General features: G+C 43.3%; 2 protein-coding genes across 2 annotated transcripts; both read right to left on the reverse strand.

The window, feature by feature from the left end:
- Positions 1–3,611: 3,611 nt before the first annotated feature.
- Positions 3,612–5,408, reverse strand: LOC125511409 (60S ribosomal protein L21-2-like). Its single transcript, XM_048676772.1, has 2 exons — positions 5,083–5,408; positions 3,612–4,019 (listed from the first exon to the last, which is right to left on the reverse strand). The coding sequence occupies exons 1-2, from the start codon at positions 5,317–5,319 to the stop codon at positions 3,762–3,764; spliced, it is 495 nt and encodes a 164-aa protein (XP_048532729.1). The 5' UTR covers positions 5,320–5,408; the 3' UTR covers positions 3,612–3,761.
- Positions 5,409–8,854: 3,446 nt separating this feature from the next.
- LOC125511410 lies at positions 8,855–13,859 on the reverse strand. Its single transcript, XM_048676773.1, has 11 exons — positions 13,700–13,859; positions 13,555–13,616; positions 12,551–12,634; positions 12,323–12,427; positions 12,125–12,232; positions 11,880–11,951; positions 11,728–11,778; positions 11,135–11,197; positions 10,870–10,994; positions 10,431–10,614; positions 8,855–9,704 (listed from the first exon to the last, which is right to left on the reverse strand). Exons 1-11 carry the CDS (start codon positions 13,788–13,790, stop codon positions 8,973–8,975), a joined length of 1,677 nt encoding a protein of 558 aa, XP_048532730.1. The 5' UTR covers positions 13,791–13,859; the 3' UTR covers positions 8,855–8,972.
- Between the last annotated feature and the right edge of the window lie 8,612 nt (positions 13,860–22,471).

Here is a 22,471-nt window from a genome sequence, read left to right on the forward strand (position 1 = left end):
TAGCAACGGGAAAGTAAATAAGCGAAGAACAATATATGGAAAGCTCGTAGGCAATGGATCGGTGATGGAGAATTATGCCGGATGCGGTTCATCATGTAACAGTCATAACCTAGGGTGACACAGAACTAGCTCCACTTCATCAATGTAATGTAGGCATGTATTCCGAATATAGTCAAACGTGCTTATGGAAAAGAACTTGCATGACATCTTTTGTCCTACCCTCCCGTGGCAGCGGGGTCCTTATGGAAACTAAGGGATATTAAGGCCTCCTTTTAATAGAGTACCGGAATAAAGCATTAACACATAGTGAATACATGAACTCCTCAAACTACGTTCATCACTGGTAAGTATCCCGATTATTGTCACTTCGGGGTTAACGGATCATAACACATAATAGGTGACTATAGACTTGCAAGATAGGATCAAGAACTCTCATATATTGATGAAAACATAATAGGTTCAGATCTAAAATCATGGCACTCGGGCCCTAGTGACAAGCATTAAGCATAGCAAAGTCATAGCAACATCAATCTCAGAACATAGTGGGTACTAGGGATCAAACCCTAACAAAACTAACTCAATTACATGATAGATCTCATCCAACCCATCGCTGTCCGGCAAGCCTACGATGGAATTACTCACGCACGGTGGTGAGCATCATGAAATTGGTGATGGAGGATGGTTGATGATGACGATGGCGATGGATTCCCCTCTTCGGAGCCCCGAACAGACTCCAGATCAGCCCTCCCGAGAGGTTTTAAGGCTTGACGGCGGCTCCGTATCGTAAAACGCAATGAATTCTTCTCTCTGATTTTTTTCTCCCCGAAACACAATATATAGAGTTGGAGTTGGAGTCGGAGGAGCTCCAGGGGGGCCACAAGGTAGGGGGCGCGCCCCCACCCTCGTGGATAGGTGGTGGGCCCCCTGGCCTTCATCTTTTGCAGGTATTTTTTATATTTTCCAAAAAGTTGCTCCGTGAAGTTTCAGGTCATTCCGAGAACGTTTGTTTCTGCACATAAATAACACCATGGTAATTCTGCTGAAAACAGCGTCAGTCCGGGTTAGTTCCATTCAAATCATGCAAGTTAGAGTCCAAAACAAGGGCAAAAGTGTTTGGAAAAGTAGATACGACGGAAACGTATCACCCAACAAGATACACGGAAACCCGGGCTTATGCAGTGTTGCCATATCAACTTCCAAAGTGACACTCACCAGACCACCAGGATAGGAAACATGCTCTGGACACCTCTTGTCTAATGGAACATTCTTCATAGGAACCCAAGCTTTGTGCATATCCCTTTTGGCACCCACACAAGTAGACCAAGATGAAATGTTAACCACAACAGCCCCGTCTTTAATAGGAAGACGTTTAGCAAAACAACAGGTGCATTCAACATCCTTATGATTAGGAAATCACATGGTATATTGAGTGGGACTAATAGGACGAGTAGTACAAGTCCACCGAACTCTGAAGAAGCCATTGAACTCAGTCTCTAATTCCTTTGCAGTGGTAAACCCCTCCAACACAGTAATGACTACCAATGTTGTTCCTCTCTTTCACATTCTTCCTTATGCACAAATCTGGGAAATAGAAGAAGCCCTCGCCCGGGGACTGGAACCCACACATAGCAGGAATACACTCCCATGGCCGCAATGCTTGGCATAGCTGCGCCATGTGCCCAAGCTTCCCACATCGATCACAATGAATAGTAGGCCAACGAGGAGCGAAATGATCTAGAAGATTGCAGTTAAGGCAGAGCTCCTGGTTGATTGTGTTGCCTTGAAAAGGAGCAGGTGGTGGGATCTGCCCCTTGCACTTGGATGTCGCACCCCCTTGCTCGTCGACTTCACCGGATCCGCCCAACGATCCAGGCCCCCGCAACCGAGGTTTTGGCCGCCTCCCAACGATCACCGGGTTCCGATCTAGATGAACTGCGCTAGCCTCCGCCCAGCGACGGATTCGCCCCCAGACACTACCAAACCAGGTTGCGTCCCTGGCCGCGAGCCTGGTAACGCCCACCATGATTCCTTTCCGTGCCAACATCCTTATGCCCCCCCCCAAACTTCCCACCGACGCGATCCCCCATCACCGATGAGCTGGATCTTGCAGCCTGATGAGACAAGAGAGAGGGACTGGCCACAACTTGAGGAAAGGATCGCTCGTCGTTGTCCAGCTTGCCCCGCCACCACCCAAAGGAGTCGAAATTGTGGATGGGATCAGAAACCCTAGACCTCCGCCATAGGTGGCCAAACTATGGTTCAAGGTAAGAATCGCCCGCGATGTGATGGAAGTGCGAAGTGACCGAGGTGGAGTCCAACCCCTCCCCCATACAGCTCACCCGTGGCAAATCCTCTGTGGGGCCCTCATGGCGGTGGGGCGGACCAGGACCCAGAATCCCCCCCACCAACCAGAAGCTGCGACCGCCATGGCCCAGCTGTCATACGACTAGCTGGTGCTGACGTAGTCGTGTATGGCGGACCGGATTCGCATGGCGAGGGAATCCTGTGGTCAACTCTCGCCAAATGACAAGGAAACTGCATGACTACCTTCCTGTACCGCCTCGCCCTCACACAGCCTGTGTGCATCCACCGTCACATCGTCGACGTTGAGGAGCACCAGCTTGAGCGCGTCTTGCGGGAGAATCAGCAGTTCGTGATCGAAGGGGATAGTATGCCGAGATCGAAGATCCATGACCAACGAAACCTCCCAACGCCTGTCGTGCGCGGCCATCCCTCGCGGGGTCAGAAAGGTAGTTTCTTCATGACCACCATCGCCATGAGTTATTGCTTCACGGATTTGAGGTGACATGGCATGGCAACTTCTTTCCAATAAGACGGCGAGTTAGCTTAAGTTTTACCCGATTCTTCCTCGAGGGCTGGGGTTTCACTCCTTTGCCCCAAAGACAAGTACGCTTAATTTGTGGCAAGCATTTTAACCTTGTCTTGTATCTATCTTAAAAATGTGAGAGGTTTACAGGGATGGCTCCATGGAGGTGGGGAACGGTTGAGGGAAGGCAGCAACGCTGGTGTGGGCCGCGGGAGCGCCATCTCCCACAGGTGGTTGTGTCTAGCGGTCCGAACGAGGGAGCTAAGTACCCAATCCAAAACCGTTTATACAGCATCGCTCTACTTATATGCGATATACTCTCGTCTTATATTTGTCTAAATCCGAATGTATCAAGTCACATTTTAATATTATATACATCCGTATATAGATAAATTAAAACAAGAATTTTGGGACGAAGGGAGTACTAAACTTATTTACGTGGCAAAGAGCGTTTAGATCACTGAAGTAGTGTATTTGCTTACAGAGGGAGTAGTATTTATCAGCTATATGCACAAAGCCATGCGGTACTCCATATCTATGAGGTTGAGAATTTTGAGCACAAGTTCCAGCCATTTTATCAGCTTATGAGCTGTAGCTTTCATTTAATTAGAGCAAAGCTATCATTTCACATAGATCTTGACATGCATCTCGAAGCTGCTTGCTTACACAGGAATTACGTGGGAAATCCATTGCCCGTGAAATCTGCAGCTTCTCAGAAGGAACTCGTAGGACAGACAATTGCCCAATCAACCAAAAGCAAATATATCCAGCAGCATGTCGAGAATGAAATCAACCACAGGAAATCTTTAATGTTAACCACAGAGAAGTTCACACTCCGCGGAGCAAAAAGAGAACTACTCAGTACCAAAACATTGGGAACAAGCATAGATACTAAGAACTGGCTCAAGCTTCTGCTCAGGAAACAACAAGCGCTCTAGTAACCACCCTTGAGATCGTTGACGACGTCGTACGGGATGGGGGTGACCGTCTCGATGGTGGTGCCCTCCACCATGAACCCAGGCTTGGGGCCTGCTGGCTGCCTCTTGGTGCTGATGACCTCACCACGCGCCTTGGCCTCCGCCTTCAGCTTGTCGTTGTTGAGCTTCCTCTGGAGGAACTCCTCGTTGCACCTGGATGGCTGCACGTGCTCCACACGCACATGGATCCTCTTCTTGATGATCCTGTTGCCAACCTGATGACAGAGAACACATGTTACAATCTGTGTACAGAGCACAGACATATATGAAACCACTGATACATAGTACAGGGCAACATTTACATGTAAAAGGCATGACAAGCAAACACTAATTTAGATGTATAACACAAAGTAGTTTACAGACAAGGAAATGCAGAAATAATATTGGGACCAACATCAAGTGATGTAAAATGTGGCTTACTGTGGTCTACCAATCCAAATGGAGAAAACAAACAACTACTACCAACGAGAATCATTAGAGAGCTAACATTTACCGTGTACAAAATCTTATCAGCATACAAAGATGAGCCATGAAATGCATCCAAACTACTACATATTAGACAAAACAAGCCATGAAATGCATCCAAACTAGGACACATTAGATGAAACGGGCTAGGATATGCAACCCATATGCAACATTACATGAAACAAGCCAAGGTATCCACTAAATAAGAAAACAGATGTTTATATGTGTATCATCCAATTAGGCTGTCATAACTGCTACAGGTAAAGCATGCAGTCAGAGGAAGCCAGAATGAAATTTTAATGTATGCCCATCACACGAATCGTGCGCCACAAAAACCTCTCCCGTGGAATACCACGCCTTCCCATAGCTTAAGGGGGAAGCGCTCGGCCTAGGGCATGTGTAATCAAACAGTTCAATCTAATCCATTCTCAAGATGCAGCATAACATAACAGGACATCAAATCATTGCAGGACATTACAGAAATGTGTAGCTATGCAAGCAAATTGACAAACAGGAAAAGTAAGCAAGACAATTTATAAGAGTAACAACATATGAACATGATCTGAAGAGTTCATCACAGGCACACATAGCAATCTATCATAACAAATCAAGCACAGAAAAGCATTCTAGTATACTAAACTGAATTCGCATCAAACGAACCAAGAGATTTGGTGACCTTCAGAATCTCCGGCCACAGACCAGATTTACGTGTCCCGTCGGTCAAGATCGCAGTATCGCCCTAGGAGCACAGATCTAACAAACCCAACGACCACAGATGAAGAACAGAGAAGGTATGGGGCTGGGGAATTATACCTGCTTGTTGATCTCGACGCCGATGGCGCGCTTGGTGACGTTCCAGACGCGACCGGTGCGGCCGTGGTAGAACTTGTGCGGCATACCCTTGTGGACGGCGCCGTTCACCTTGACGTCGACATGCTCGCCGACCTTGTAGGTGCGCAGGTAGGTGGTGAGCGGGATGTACCCCTTCTTGCGGAAGGGCCGCGCGAACAGGTCGCGCGTCCGCGACCGCAGCCCGTGCCCCGCCGGCATCTTCCCTTCCTCCTTGCCTTCTCTACCTGCGGCTGTGCGGCGGCGGCGGCGGGCGGGGGAGTGTGTGCGGCGCTAGGGTTTCGGAGGATGGAGGTGCCGCGTATTTATAAATGGGTCTCGGGCCGCTCTGCCGGATGCGATGCTGGGCTAGGTTTTCGTTATTTCTGTTGGGCCTGTCATGGGTTGCCGTGAGTGCAGAGTTGTAACACTTTGAGTCCAACATTGCAGGCCGGTTATTGGGCTAGGATACAACAAAGACATAACCTTCCCTAACAAAAATAAATAAAGACTTAACCTTTGTTCAGAAAAAAAAAAGACACTTAGGTCCAGTTTTTTTTTACGATTCTCCTAGAATCCTGAGAATCGGGCATCCCCTCGGGTTCTTTCAAAATCTTGAACCTGTATTTTTTAGTCATCCTAGCTAGTTAGGGTATAAATAGGTTGTCAAGAAAATACGGGTTCAAGATTTTGAAAAGAGTCTAGGGGAGGTTCGATTCTCAATATTTTGGGAGAATCGGCCAAAAGAACTGGGCCTTAGTCTCCAAACGAATTTTAGCGCCATGTGACAAATGAACAACCTACCTCGAGACAACCACATGAATCACCTCCAAAGAGAGGGACTAGCCCGGTGTTTCCTCCTCACCATAACAGCAAGGGAGAATACTTGATGCTCCCATGGCTTAGGTGTTATCGTGCCCAGATGTTAGAAAACTTAAATTATGATGCATAAAAAGTTTGAGAAACAATTGTGGATGTTCACTAGATGGGTGTTTATAACCCATAAATTTTCCAAATTCAAGCTAGAAATACACATCGGTATAAAAAGAGCAAATTTGAATGTATAGTGCCGTTTTAGCTTTTGTCTACTCATGACTTTATTCACGTTGGAATTGTCTTTTTAAATATTTTATGTTTTTAATTGGAGTTAAATTTTTAGGGTTTGTACACACTTATCTTGTGAACATCCACACTTTTTTGGATTTTTCTAACACTCCAAATTTGAGTTTTGTGGCATTGGAGCATGGTACCATGGAAGTCGTGGGAGGAAAACTCACCCATAACAAATTGCACAACAACTAGTTGGAGGGTGCTCCTCGGGGGGGGGGGGGGGGGGGGGGGGGGGTTCCTTGGTTTTCTATTATTTTTTGTTTCACTTGATTAATTATTTATTCATTTGTTTTTGTATTTCATCAAATTTTCCAGTTTACATTTGACAGGAGCGCGTGTTCTTTCGCATGAAGCACATGTGTGCTTCACGTGTGAAAAAAGCAAGATTATGCTTTCACCTAAAGCATAATAATGCTTCACCCCGCAGGGAGCATATGTGTGCTTCCCTGTGAAGCGCATTTGTATTTCAACCCTGTGGGACCATAATTGTGCTTCCTCAACCATCACAGTTTAGTTTGCATTTGGAGTTCACGTTGGAAGCATAGATTTGTCCGAACAAAAGTCCATTGAAATGATTTACATGGGATCACATTTGAATATCTCAATGCTGAATGCTCTAGCGCTGTTTTGTGTGTATGGGGGGGGGGGGGGTCCTTGGTTTTCTACGATTTTTTGTTTCACTTGGTTGATTATTTTTTGTCTGTTTTTTAATTTCATCAAATTTTCCAGTTTACGTTTGACGGGAGTGTGTTCTTCCGCGTGAAGCACATGTGTGCTTCCCGTGTGAGAAAAGCAAGATTATGCTTTCACTTGAAGCATAATAATGCTTCACCCCGTAGGGAGCATATGTGTGCTTCCCTGCGAAGAGCATTTGTGTTTCAACCCTGTGGGACCATAATTGTGCTTCCTCAACCATAACAGTTTAGTTTGTGTTTGGAGTTCACGCTGGAAGCACAAAGTTACTACTATCTTGAAGCATAGATTTTTATGAACAAAAGTCTATCGAAATGATTAACATGGGATCATATTTGAAGATCTCAATGCTAAAATGCAACGATGAAAACGGTTTGTAATTTGGAGTCACGGTTTAAGACATAAATCGTGTTTTTTAAACACAAAGAATCTACCTCTCATCCTCACGCTTGTGGGAAAAAAACTCAAGCAAAACTCTCTGATTGCGACAAGTTATGCACATGCGGTGCTTTGCTTGTCAGAGGAGACGGGGCAACCTTTGTAAGCGGTACCCTTAATTAGTGATTTTGCCTATGTTCCAAAGGCGTCTGTATGTCACTCGCAGCGAGAAAACGTATATGATTCAAAATATTGTTTATGGCTTTTGAAAAACATTTGCGTGTTCCAAAAAGTGTATATGACATTCAAAAGTTATACTAAACATGAATTTGATTTTTTAACATATATAAAAAAGCTTTCGGATGTATATAAAAAATGTACAATGTGTATGAAAAAAGTAGATATTTCAAGAAACTATTAATCATATATTTAGAAACCGTTAAATGTGAATAAAAATGTTCGTTATATGTACAAAAATGTTCCTTATATGTACATCAAAAACATATTTTTTAGAAAAAATGTTAATAATATATTTAAAAATATTAAACTTGAACAAAGAAACCCGTCCAAATAAAAATAAATAATAAAACCAACAAAAGCCTAGAAAGGAAAAAAATAGGGAAAACCAAAGGAAAATATAATAGAAGAATGAAACCAAAAACAGAAAGAAAAAGAAGAGAACGGAGAAAGAAACAAAGAAAACAAAAAACAATGAAATCCTGAAAGAAAACCAAAAAATAGAGGAAAAGATTGAAATTCGATAAAGAAACACAGGAAACCACTGAAAAACAGAGAGAGAAAAAAAATAGGAGAATTGAAAAAGACTATCCATATCCTATGTATCTAACTCTTCTAGGGGATTCTGTGTCAGATTATTTCATTCCATTAAAAATAAGAAGCCAATTATGTTCATAAGAAGAAAGAGAAGCAAATATATTTTCTATACTCGATAAGTGCAGCAAGTGCCACTACGGTATCCATCAGCAAGGAAGGATGAAAGCAAATTTCAGATCACTCGGCAACAGCTCCTGTGATGACATGGGGCGCCTGCACCAACCTGGTGATATGCTGGCCCAGGTTAGAGATAGCCGGGGCAAAACCAATCATGGGTAGCCGCTTCCACCGTCCAGATTCCGCCAACACTGTGCGTTTGCATACCAGATTCCGCCAACACTGCGCTTTTGCGTAAACTGTACGTGGACATCCCGTTCGTCTATCTTCACCAACGTCCTTGGCGATGGCCGTAGAGATCCGCACTGCCCAGCCTCGCCGTCGCACCGGGGAGAGCCAGGGTACACGGTATATATGATTATGAACATGAACCAATCGACATATATAAGGAAACTTTATAATGAGTGTGGAATACACACTGGCCAGGAGAACAACCAGGGTTGCAGCAGCGTGCCATCTGCTCCCGCTGAAGATATCTGATCCATAGTACTCCCTCTGTAAATTAATATAAGAGCATTTAGATCACTAGTGATCTAAACACTCTTATATTAGTTTACAGAGGGAGTAATAAATTGCAGTCGGTTTGAACACGAAACATCTTTCAGACACTAGCAGGCCTTGAAAAGACGAAAAACAAATAACATTCCTTCAGTATACAACTGCCACATACAAAAAAAAACATTCATTCGTTCGATACACCAATACAGGAAAGTAAAACAAAATCTGCAAGTTAGCCATGAGATTCAGGTAAACACCAATGTGTGTATCACCTCAAAGTACAATATGGAAAACGTTACATTCCGGAAAGCACCACAAACATCATTGCCACGGAACCAACAGCTAATGGTACCATTACTCTCGTGAACTCCATTTATCCATTTGTCCACGAGCCTGAAGCCCTGGGTTTCTGCTGCTAAGAGGATCGAATCCTCGTCAACACGACGCTGGATGTAGCAAAGAATAAGGGCTGCCTTTGAACCAGCATCGCCACCGTCAGAAATCAGTGCCCTAGCAGTCTTGAAGAGAGGAAGTGTAGCATCAGGGTTGTAGGTCACGTCAGTGCCTATTATGCAATCGAAACCTGCACCATCGCCAGAAAGCTCTCTGACCGCCTTCACATCATCTTCGTCACCCCAGAACAGCTTCCTAATCGAAATTCTGTTGAGAAGTTCAGCATCCAAATTGGAGGAAGTGTTCTGTCTGAGAAGATCGAGCGATTCTGCATCCCCGTCGGTGGCTACAACAAACTGAGCAGAACTGGCAGCAACCATTGAGCAGATGCCAGCTGAACCACAGCCCATTTCCAGCACCCTTTTGCCAGCGACTATGGAAGGATTCTCCGCTAGAAGACTGCACATGAACTGAGCTGATTCCCAGAGCATTAGTCCAGTTGATTTGCAGGTGTGCTGGTATTCTTTCGCCAGCATTTTTATTTTGAAGTCATGATCCTTTGCTTTAATCATAATAATTTGTGCCTACAAGTAGTTAAAACATGTTATGTCCAATTACTTCACAAGCAATAGCAATGTTAGAAGTTTACATTAAACATAAACAGGAAAACATGTCGACATTCATGGCTGAAATATACTCAATTTAGAAGTATGTGTTGTGCTGGCCATAATTTAACTGAAACCCCACTGTAAATACAATGACTAAAGATGAACAGTGAACGTTATGTTCACAAAAAAGAGAGCACAGACCGGCAGTTGCAATAAAAACTAACAGCTGAAGCTGACTGCACGTGTTGCCAAGTGCTCACCATCGAGTTCTAAATTAGTCATAGTGGGGAGTAACTTAGACTAGTGTCATGCATATGACACTAGTCTATGTTACTACCTCACAGTGCAAAGTATCATAGATGGTTGCATTTATTAGGTTGTAGACTCATTTTGCTTTGGGTTGCGTTATGTTACGGTAACATATTATGTTACCACAAACACCTCTCTCCTTATTAACTACTTGCCACATAAGCAAACTTGGCGTTCATTATGTTGCTAGCTAAGTTACTCCCACTATGACCAGCCTTATCTAACAAACACAAGTGAACAAATTAATGATAGTGTCCTTGTTTTAGATGGGGGCGGGAATAGAGCTGGAGAAAGCCTTTGTTGCCATGTTGGTTAGTTAGGTTCATAGTTGACTCACTTTATATCAAAGATTTCTTACTTCAAATGTAAAATTAAAAACACCAACAATTTTACCTCATTAAGATAGTGCGACGTTCCAAACATATTGCTAAAATCCACAGAAAGGTCAATTTCTTCACTTTCGCTCTTCTGAGACGTGTCAACAGCATCCTTCCCTTCACAAGTACTGTGGTCATGTTGATTATTTGGACTTAGAGGACCCGCTGGGTTAAGGATAAAGGTAGCTTGGATCCAATTCCTAAGTAACATAAACACATATTTAAGGATTCAAGCATTTGTACAAAAGATTGAAATAATCAGGGAAGATAAATCGAAGGGGCGTAACAGATGTACGATAAGTTTTTAGGTTTCCTCATCGAACTTCCAAAAGCTTACAGAAGTATCATTCTTTAAAGTGAATCATATAATTAACTTATTTTTGGTAAATTTAATATCAAGTGATGCAATAAATAAAAGATGATATTTGCAGTACAGGCAAAAAAAACATGATCACCTGTTCATCACCAAGTCTAGTGAACGGTTCTCGACCTTTTTGTTGTGTACACAAATTTCCTCAAGAGTAAATCCACATTTTGAGAATAAATCCACCAGGTACTCGTTTGAAAAGTAGTACGCACGCTGCATGGCACCGACATTTGGTGAATAAGTCCACCATGCACTCATTTTGAAAACTATGGATGGTGCATGGAATATTACTGTGAGTGTGTAACATTTTGTGAACCTCTACTACAGAATATGTTTATCTTCAGTCCACTCACCGTGCCATCACCTCTGACATAAAAGTTCTCACTTATTTGCTGGCCTTTGGACATAAGCCTTTCCTGCAAATATGTACAAGATCATAAGATACCTACATACATGCATAATGGTTTCAGGGTTGTCGTATATTATAAAAATAATGGCCTTCAAAGGTAGGAGTCTTGAAAAGACGCTACATTAGTAGATTAGTTATCCTATAAGGCTATACATAACCTGCGCATCATGATCACCTAAGGGAAGACGTGAGTAAAATAGGAAAGTTGCATACAGGGATACCTCAATGAGAAATGAAAAAAAAAGCTAGTGCACATTCATAAATGATGGCAACAAAACGCAGACACGATGAGGTAATTTCTGTGTTTGAAGTTGCTAACAAGAAAAATCATAGCTTAGAATAACTCAAGCCAGACAAAAGAAACTAATATGTCCTGTCTAACACATCAAAACATCCTTATTCAATGCACGACTCTATATGCTATGGCATAAGCTTACACTGTCAAGAACAGGACAACAAAAATATTTGTAGAAGCCAGAAAATGGCATGTATGTCCAAGTTTTTTTTTCCTTTGAAAATAATAAAATAAATGCCAACCTGAGCAAGGTCACCAAAGGCATAGTCCCGAAAGAGCACACGGCCACCGTGCTGATACAGAATACACGGGTTCAGTTTCTTAGGTCATTAAGAGAACATCTAAGAAATGAAAAACTTAGGCTCTCATAGTTGGAAGTAAAAGGAGTACTTACTTTGAGGATATTTTTCACGTTCTGCAGAACTGAAGGCATTTTATCTGGGGCAACTGCAGATAGCATAAATATCTACTTAATATGTTAGTTGTACGATCACAGGTCTGACAATACATGTGAACAGACACTAAAGTATTGTGCAAATAGACATGAAAATATGTAATCATGTGACAATAAGTGTGAACAGACACAAAAGTATTGTGCAAATAGACATGTAAATATGTAATCAGAGTATAACATGCTACCATTGTCACAAGGTCAACGGAGGATGGCTCCACAGCATCTGTCAGTTGTTCTGATGTAATATCACATGCAAATGCATTAACATGGTCAGGTCTGAAGTCCTTGTGTTTCTGCATGTATGATTCAACCAATTTCTTCATCAGTGGGACACAACTGAGAGCATGGACTAATGATTCAGCTATGGGAGAGGAAACAACTACCTTAACCAAATCGACAGCTCGCGAAGAAAAATCACAAGCATGAACAAATATATCCGGATATGTAGCCAGCAGTGGAAATATTGTATTTCCAGCTCCACAGCCAACCTACAGAACTTTACACCTGTCATACTCATATTATGCAAGCAAGAAAACAACAACAAAATAAGCTAGATGCAGATATGTGGTCATCTACAGCACACTGTAGGCTCAGATAATCAATGTCCACACCTCCAAAACAACCATATTTCCACCATCTTGGGCTTCAAAGTACTTCCCCCATTCTTTATCCAAGTAGTGTCGGTCTTTGAAGAACTATACAAATGAATGGACACAAATCAAATGCAAGACAAAATAAATATAAACCAGAAGGCATTTGCACATCACATACACTTGCAACAGAGGTTTACAAACGGAAGCGGCATGTCTGATCAAGATTAAAGAGTAAAAAAAACTCATCATTGGACGCAATGTTCAGTAAGAGCTATGGCAAGATTCCATTTTACTGTTGAGATATATACCACAACCATTAACAAAGTGGTAGGAACCAATTTCAACAAGGATGGCATTTCGTGTACTACAAGAAAATCAAACTGAAGCGAAAACTCAAGATAGGTAAAAACCGCATAACTATACGGAATCACTCTGATACTCTGCAATGGTTCTTTCGGAGCTAGTCTTGCGTTTCTGGGTAGTATCAACAACTGCGCACTATTAAGCCACTGATACTTAAGATGTGACCGAGGGGCTTCCCTCCTGCACGTCCTTCTCAAAACTAGAGTAAACCAAGGATCATAACTACCGAGGCCATATCAGTAACCAAACATTGCGGCTGCAACATAAAATCGCAAGATTCAACTAGGAGTATTTTTGTCCGATAAAAAGAAGCCCACATGGCTCCCAATATCACTGCTGAAACTGGATGTCGCAATCCTCCCAACACACAAGGGGACAGCACCCCCCCCCCCCCCCCCCCCCCCCCCCACCCCCCCCCCCCCCCCCCCCCCCCCAACTGCACAGCGAACACCACATCCTCCTCAAAGCATGAATAGTGCAAAACTACAAGATAACCAGAGCTACAGAACTAGTACTAATTCTGAAGTAAAGGATAACATTGACCAACAGCACTGCATCCCAGCGACAACTGAAGCTTACAAATTCAACTATTTCACTTGGCGCTAACAAATTCAAGTAAGCCACTTGGGAGAAGTGGGATAGGGGGGTAGAATCGCAACCTTGTCCTCGTGGCGCTTGTAGAAGATATCCCAGTACCTGCGCGCATCTCGCTCGTACTTCTCTGCATCGAGAACCAAGCTATAACAACAGCGTGGAAACAGCGGAGGAAAGAAAAGGGGCGGTCTGAGCTCGCCCGCCACAGACCTTTCCAGAACGGAGTGACGGGCCTCCCGGAAGAATTGGTGGTGGTGGAAGAGGAGATCTTCGGGGCGCTGTGCTGCTCGCCGGCGGCCATGGTGGACTCAGCTCCGAATCGGCGGCGACAGATTTCCGCTCTGGGCCAGGGTTTCGAGGTTCCTGGCGCTGGCACGGCGCGGATAAAGGCCGGGCCGAGACGGAGCCGATCAACTCGTTTGGGCTGGACCGACAATTTGGCCCAGAAGTAATGGGCCCAGTGTAATGATCACTTTGCCTTATCGGAGGCCCAGTTGCAGTAAGAGTGAGCGTCCAGCCACACCCATTTACTTTAGAGGAAAATTAAAAAGGTGGTTTTTGGTATGAAAAGAATTAAAAGTCCTGGGCCTGATGGGATTCACTGCTGATTTCTATCAGAATTTCTGGGATTTGGTTAAATGGGACCTGAAAAAAATTAATTGATGAGTTTGCTAAAGGCAGTATAGATATTGCTAGACTTAATTATGGGATAATCACCTTGGTACCTAAATCTGCTGATGCTAAGCAAATTCAAAAATTAGGCCGATCTGTCTGTTAAATGTAAGCTTCAAAATTATTACTAAAGCGTTGATGAATAAGCTGGGTTGATGTGTATCACTAGTTATTTTCCTCACTCAAACAACATTTATTAAAGGAAGATACATGATGGAATGATACTACATGAAGCTTTAAACACAATCCACACCAAAAAACAGAGTGCTTTGCTCTTTAAGGCGGATTTTGAAAAAGCATATGACAAAATTAAATGGCCTATTTGTAATTCAGATGCTGAAGATGAAAGGGCTTCCTAACAGATGGTGTGATTGGATTATCAAAGCAATTAGAGGAGGGCATGTGGCAGTTAGGGTAAATAATAAAATTGGTCCATATTTCAAGACTCATAAATGTTTGAGACAAAGGGGACTCTATGTCTCCCCTACTGTTTGATCTAGTAGTTGATGCCCTAAATATCCTGTTAAACAATGCTAAAGAACATGATATAGTTAAAGGTGTCCTGAAAATGGTAATACTAAAGGAGTCAATATGCCGATGACACAATTTTCCTCCTGCAAGATGATGTGGAGAGTGCTAAAAATCTTAAATTCATCCTTTGTGCTATTGAGCAAATGACAGGGTTGAGGTTAATTTTCATAAAAGTGAAGGGGAAAATGAAACTTACCAGGTGATATTTACTTGTAAGATGGGGGGACTACCTTTGAAATACGTTGGCATGCCTGTCTCTGACACAAGAATTAGAAACAAACACTGGAATGAGGTGGTGGAGAAGATTGAGAAGAGATGTGGATGTTGGCAAGGGAGATTATTGGGATCCATTGTTGGCAGGATTACTTTGGTGCAAGCATGTTTGGCTGACATCCCCCTGTTCATGATGTATTTCTATCCCATGCCTGTAGGGGTTATGAAGAGAGCCGACTTTTATAGGGCTCAGCTAGTATGGCAAGACGATGAGGATAAATAAAAAGTACCACTTAGTTAATTGGAGAGAATGATGTATGCCCAAAGATCATGGGGGTCTGGCATCCTCAACTTAGATATTATGAATAAAGTTTTGTTGGTTAAATGGTTGTGGAAGATGGAGAATGAAGAAGGCCTTTGGCACTCCATTCTACTGAAGAAATATGTGAAAGAGTGGTGTATTTCCATAGTTTGGAAAAAAAACAAGGGATTCTCAATTTTGGTCCAGTTTGCTGAAAGTAGAAGACATCTTTTACATATTTGTAAAAAAGGCTAGGGGAAGGTAATGAGACAAGATTTTGGGAAGATATTTGGGTGGATGGTCATGCTTTAAAGGATGATTACCCCAGACTATATAATTTGAGCTTTGAATACAATATTACAGTGGAAGAAGTAATTACGAAAGGCTGTGGTGGTCTCACTTTTAGGAGAACATTGCATGGAGAGACCCTAGAACTTTGGGAAAAATCTCAAACGTAGATGTGAATGGGTGGAGATGTATGGGGGAAAAGATAAAGTGGAATGGACGTTAACTTGAGATGGGAAGTTCTTAGTTAAGTCCTTATATAGAAAATTGATTACTGACAATTGCATTTTTCCTCAAAAGTTTCTATGGAAGGTTAAAGTGCATGCCAAAATTAGAGTTTTATGTGGCTGGTGAATAGGAAAAGTATTCTGACTAAGGACTCTTATTGAGAATAGGTTGGAAAGGTCTAAAAGAATGTGTCCTTTGTGGAAGAAACGGAAATATTGATCAACTATTTTTTTTCCTGTTATGCTGCTGCTGTTATGTGGGGTCTAATAAAAGGTGCTTTTAATATGAGATACACCCCCACTTCTGTTGAAGATTGCTTTGGGAGGTGGATTAAACCTTTTGGTAAATTTGATAAAAACTAACTCTGATTTGGGTGGCAGCCCTATTTTGGTCTATTTGGAAATGCAGGAATGGGATTATATTTGAAGATAAAAAAATATAATGATCCGATGATATTAATTCAGTCAATGACATATTGGATCATGGCTTGGTCTATTTACAAATGAAAAAACCAAACAAAAAATTGTTGGAGCTGGAGTCAAAGCTACTAGAGCATGTAGCAAGTGAAGTCTACAAAGCATCACAGTGGTGGAGATATAATGTTCCTAGGATGAAGTAGTGTTGCAAGCTGAATGTCTTCCTTGAAGCTCTGAAGACTTAGGTTTTTGCTGTTTAGTTATGTGCCTCTGGTGGTCAGCCGTTGATCGTTTAGTTTGGTTTCTATTTTGTTGTATCTATAAGTAGGCTGCTTTAGCCAGTGTGGCGCAGTCTCCCCTATTTGGGATGTTTCGGTTGTTGGGTGACATTTCCTAGAGATGTCTAGGGTGCACCTTCGTTTATTTCCTAGTGGTTTTCTGCTGGTGTTTGGTTCTTTTAGCTTAGTTGTGCTGAATCTTTGTAGCTCGTTGGTGGTTTCCCATGAGGCCTCATTTGGTTCGAGGGGATTGAGGGGTTTCCAGAGGATCAACCCCGCGAGGCCCAAAAACCTCTGAAAACCCCGACGGCCCATTTGTTTCACGTGGTTTGGACAGCCCAATCCCTTCCATTCCCCTTCGATCCCCTTCTATCCATGCGTCTCCCAAGCCTCGAGGGCACACGCAGGGAATGAGATGGCAAAGCGACGATGCCGCCCCGCCGCCAGGGAGAGATGGGGACTAGGGTTTACTATTTCTGGTTTGTGCTATGCTTTTAATACTTACTTTTCTTGTCTGATGCCATTTGCTTCATTCCTAGAAATAGGGTAGCAGTCTAGAAAAACCTATGATGATGATGTTTGCACCCATCCCTTGTTTGTTTGTTTGTGAATCGTACTCTGCATTACTTACCAGTATTCTGATATAGTTGTGCTGAAGTACATGGCATGCTGGTTATCTGGGAGCACCGATCACCTGTTTGTTTCTACGTGAATCCTGTTCCGCGTTGCATTAACTTACTAGTATGTTGGTTATCTTGGGAGCATCATGCATACTAGTACTTGTAGTTCACTACTATATTTTCATCTAGCTAGCTAACTTGGTCCATTTCCGTTGAACTGAATCTATGTGCTGGACCTTGCTAACTTGTTCTCCCTCCATGGACCTTGCAGCCTCTTCCAGGCTCCGTCACCATCAGCCTTCTCCACGCCTCACAGCCACCAGCCTCCATCACGCCTACAGAAGAGCTGGCATTTTTTCCCGGTACAATGTAACTTTTTTTCATGTTCTCGCCATCAGAAATCATTTGAGAATCAGTTTTCTTCTGATTACTTGCAGTAGCAAACTAAATCTGTGTACCAATTTAGTCTTGGCAGCAAGATATGTACGGACCATTTTAGAAACAATTGATGGATTTTAGAAACAATGATCTTGGACCTTGCTAAATTGTTCTTTATAGCACGAATGCTATTTATAAGAACTTGGTCCATTTCCGTTGAACTGAATTATGTAATGGACCTTGCTAACTTGTTCTTATTTTGACAGAGACCCGCTGCCTGGATTCTTCATGGGGCGGACGAGTTACCTCCGTCTTGGGAGTCAGTTGCCACGCCTAACTTCGGTAAACAAGCTTCTTAGCCTCATGGCTTTGTTTCTTTACCCGAGTAGTATATCCTGTTGGGGATCGTAGCAGAAATTTAAAATTTTCTACGCATCACCAAGATCAATCTATGGAGTCATCTAGCAACGAGAGGGAGAGGAGTGCATCTACATACCCTTGTAGATCGCGAGCGGAAGCGTTCAAGAGAACGAGGTTGATGGAGTCGTACTCGTCGTGATCCAAATCACCGATGATCCTAGTGCTGAACGGACGGCACCTCCGCGTTCAACACACGTACGGAGCGGAGACGTCTCCCATGCCTTGATCCAGCAAGGAGGAGGGAGAGGTTGAAGAAGAGAGCTCCAACAGCAACATGACGGTGTGGTGGTGGTGGAGCAGCAGTACTACGACAGGGCTTCGCCAAGCTCTTAACGGAGGAGGAGAGGTGTTGGGGAGGGGAGGGGCTGCGCCTTTGATGTGGTATGCAGCCCTCCCCTTGCCCCTCTATTTATAGGGGAAGGGGGAAGGGGGGCGGCCCCCTCTAGATGAGATCTAGAGGGGGGCGGCGGCCAAGGGGAGGGGCTTGCCCCCCAAGCAAGGGGGCGCCCCCTCTAGGGTTCCCCCCAACCCTAGGCGCATGGGCCCAAGGGGGGGGTTGCGCCCAGCCCTCTAGGGGCTGGTTCCCTTTTCACTACGGCTCATGAGGCCCTCCGAGAGAGGTGGCCCCTCCCGGTGGACCCCGGAACCCCTCCGGTGGCCCCGGTACAATACCGATATACCCCCGAACTTTTCCGATGACCGTATGACAACTTCCCATATATAAATCTTCACCTCCGGACCATTCCGGAACTCCTCGTGACGTCTGGGATCTCATCCGAGACTCCGAACAACATTCGGTAATCACATACAAGTCTTCCTAATAACCCTAGCGTCATCGAACCTTAAGTGTGTAGACCCTACGGGTTCGGGAACCATGCAGACATGACCGAGACAACTCTCCGGCCAATAACCAACAGCGGGATCTGGATACCCATGTTGGCTCCCACATGTTCCATGATGATCTCATCAGATGAACCACGATGTCGAGGATTCAAGCAATCCCGTATACAATTCCCTTTGTCAATCGGTACGTTACTTGCCCGAGATTCGATCGTCGGTATCCAATACCTCGTTCAATCTCGTTACCGGCAAGTCACTTTACTCGTTCCATAACACATCATCCCGTGACCAACCCTTAGTCACATTGAGCTCATTACGATGATGTTTTACCGAGTGGGCCCAGAGATACCTCTCCGTCATGCGGAGTGACAAATCCTATAGTCACCCAGTTACGTTGTGACGTTTGGCACACCCAAAGTATTCCTACAGTATCCGGGAGTTGCACAATCTCATGGTCTAAGGAAAAGATACTTGACATTAGAAAAACTTTAGCAAACGAACTACACGATCTTGCGCTATGCTTAGGATTGGGTCTTGTCCATCACATCATTCTCCTAATGATGTGATCCCGTTACAATGACATCCAATGTCCATGGTCAGGAAACCATAACCATCTATTGATCAACGAGCTAGTCAACTAGAGGCTCACTAGGGACATGTTGTGGTCTATGTATTCACACATGTATTACGATTTCCGGATAACACAATTACAACATGAAAAATAGACAATTATCATGAACAAGGAAATATAATAATAACCATTTTATTAATGCCTCTAGGGCATATTTCCAACAGTCTCCCACTTGCACTAGAGTCAATAATCTAGTTACATTGTGATGAATCGAACACCCATAGAGTTCTGGTGTTGATCATGTTTTGCTCGAGGAAGAGGTTTAGTCAATGGATCTGCGACATTCAGGTCCGTATGCACTTTACAAATATTTATGTCTCCATTTTGAACATTTTCACGAATGGAGTTGAAGCGACACATGATGTGCCTGGTCTTCCTGTGAAACCTGGGCTCCTTGGCAAGGGCAATAGCTCCAGTGTTGTCACAGAAGAGAGTCATCGGGCCCGATGCATTGGGAATAACTCCTAGGTCGGTAATGAACTCCTTCACCCAGATTACTTCTTGTGCTGCCTCTGAGGCTGTCATGTACTCCGCTTCACATGTCGATCCCGCCACGACGCTTTGCTTGCAACTGCACCAGCTGAATGCCCCACCATTCAAAATATACACGTATCCGGTTTGTGACTTAGAGTCATCCAGATCTGTGTCGAAGCTAACATCGACGTAACCCTTTACGATGAGCTCTTCGTCACCTCCATAAATGAGAAACATATCCTTAGTCCTTTTCAGGTGCTTCAGGATATTCTTAACCGCTGTCTAGTGTTCCATGCCGGGATTACTTTGGTACCTTCCTACCAAACTTACGGCAAGGTTTACATCAGGTCTGGTACACAACATGGCATGCATAATAGACCCTATGGTCGAGGCATAGGGGACGACACTCATCTTTTCTCTATCTTCTGCCGTGGTCGGGCATTGAGCCGTGCTCAATCTCACACCTTGTAATACAGGCAAGAACCCCTTCTTGGACTGCTCCATATTGAACTTCTTCAATATCTTGTCAAGGTACGTACTCTGTGAAAGACCAATGAGGCGTCTCGATCTATCTCTATAGATCTTGATGCCTAATATATAAGCAGCTTCTCCAAGGTCCTTCATTGAAAAACACTTGTTCAAGTAGGCCTTTATGCTTTCCAAGAATTCTATATCATTTCCCATCAATAGTATGTCATCCACATATAATATGAGAAATGCTACAGAGCTCCCACTCACTTTCTTGTAAACACAGGCTTCTCCATAAGTCTGTGTAAACCCAAATGCTTTGATCATCTCATAAAATCGAATGTTCCAACTCCGAGATGCTTGCACCAGCCCATAGATTGAGCGTTGTAGCTTGCACACCTTGTCAGTATTCTTAGAATCGACAAAACCTTCCGGCTGCATCATATACAAGTCTTCCTTAAGGAAACCATTAAGGAATGCCGTTTTGACGTCCATTTGCCATATCTCATAATCATAGAATGCGGCAATTGCTAACATGATTCGGACGGACTTCAGCTTCGCCATGGGTGAGAAAGTCTCATCGTAGTCAACCCCTTGAACTTGTCGATAACCCTTAGCGACAAGCCGAGCCTTATAGATGGTCACATTACCATCCACGTCTGTCTTCTTCTTAAAGATCCATTTATTTTCTATGGCTCGTCGATCATCGGGCAAGTCAGTCAAAGTCCATACTTCGTTTTCATACATGGATCCTATCTCGGATTTCATGGCTTCCAGCCATTTGTCGGAATCTGGGCCCGCCATCGCTTCTTCATAGTTTGAAGGTTCACCATTGTCTAACAACATGATTTCCAGGACAGGGTTGCCGTACCACTCTGGTGCGGAACGTGTCCTTGTGGACCTATGAAGTTCAGTAGCAACTTGATCTGAAGGTTCATGATCATCATCATTAACTTCCTCTCTAGTCGGTGCAGGCACCTCAGGAACATTTTCTTGAGCTGCGCCACTCTCCGGTTCAAGAGGCAATACTTCATCAAGTTCTACTTTCCTCCCACTTACTTCTTTCGAGAGAAACTCTTTCTCTAGAAAGGATCCATTCTTGGCAACAAAGATCTTGCCTTTGGATCTGAGGTAGAAGGTATACCCAATAGTTTCTTTAGGGTATCCTATGAAGACGCATTTTTCCGATTTGGGTTCGAGCTTTTCAGATTGAAGTTTCTTGACATAAGCATCGCATCCCCAAACTTTCAGAAACGACAGCTTAGGTTTCTTACCAAACCACAATTCATACGGTGTCGTCTCAACGGATTTCGATGGAGCCCTATTTAAAGTGAATGCGGCAGTCTCTATAGCATAACCCCAAAATGATAGCGGTAGATCGGTAAGAGACATTATAGATCGCACCATATCTAACAGAGTGCGATTAGGACGTTCGGACACACCATTACGCTGAGGTGTTCCAGGTGGCGTGAGTTGTGAAACTATTCCACATTTCCTTAAGTGCGTGCCAAATTCGTGACTCAAATATTCTCCCACACGATCTGATCGTAAGAACTTGATTTTCCTGTCACGTTGATTCTCAACCTCACTCTGAAATTCCTTGAACTTTTCAAAGGTCTCAGACTTGTGTTTCATTAAGTAGACATACCCATATCTACTCAAGTCATCAGTGAGGGTGAGAACATAACGATAGCCACCATTCACTAGGGACATATTGTGGTCTATGTATTCACACATGTATTATGATTTCCGGATAACACAATTACAGCATGAACAATAGACAATTATCATGAACAAGGAAATATAATAATAACCATTTTATTATTGCCTCTAGGGCATATTTCCAACATATCCTACTTCATAGCTCTTGAACTCAAGTAAAATAGTAAATGTAGTTCTACCTTTGGGGCATATTGCATCTAGATCAATGTTTCCAACTTGTAGATGTGTGTGTGTGCTGATGATTTTTAGTTCATTATTTTTTGGAAGTCAGAACTCTTTGTACAATTTCCAACTTGTAGATGTGTGTGTGTGTGCTGATGATTTTTAGTTCATTATATTTTGGAAGTCGATACTCTTTATATAGTTTCCAACTTGTAGATGTGTGTGTGTGTGTGCTGATGATTTTTAGTTCATTATTTTTTGGAAGTCGGAACTCTTTGTGCAGTTCCAACTTGTAGGTGTGTGTTGATGATGTTGCTTTTGGCTTTTTTTATGTGGACTCAAG

The sequence above is a fragment of the Triticum urartu genome, chromosome 5 (assembly GCF_003073215.2).
Source record: "Triticum urartu cultivar G1812 chromosome 5, Tu2.1, whole genome shotgun sequence".
Taxonomy (NCBI): Eukaryota; Viridiplantae; Streptophyta; class Magnoliopsida; order Poales; family Poaceae; genus Triticum; species Triticum urartu.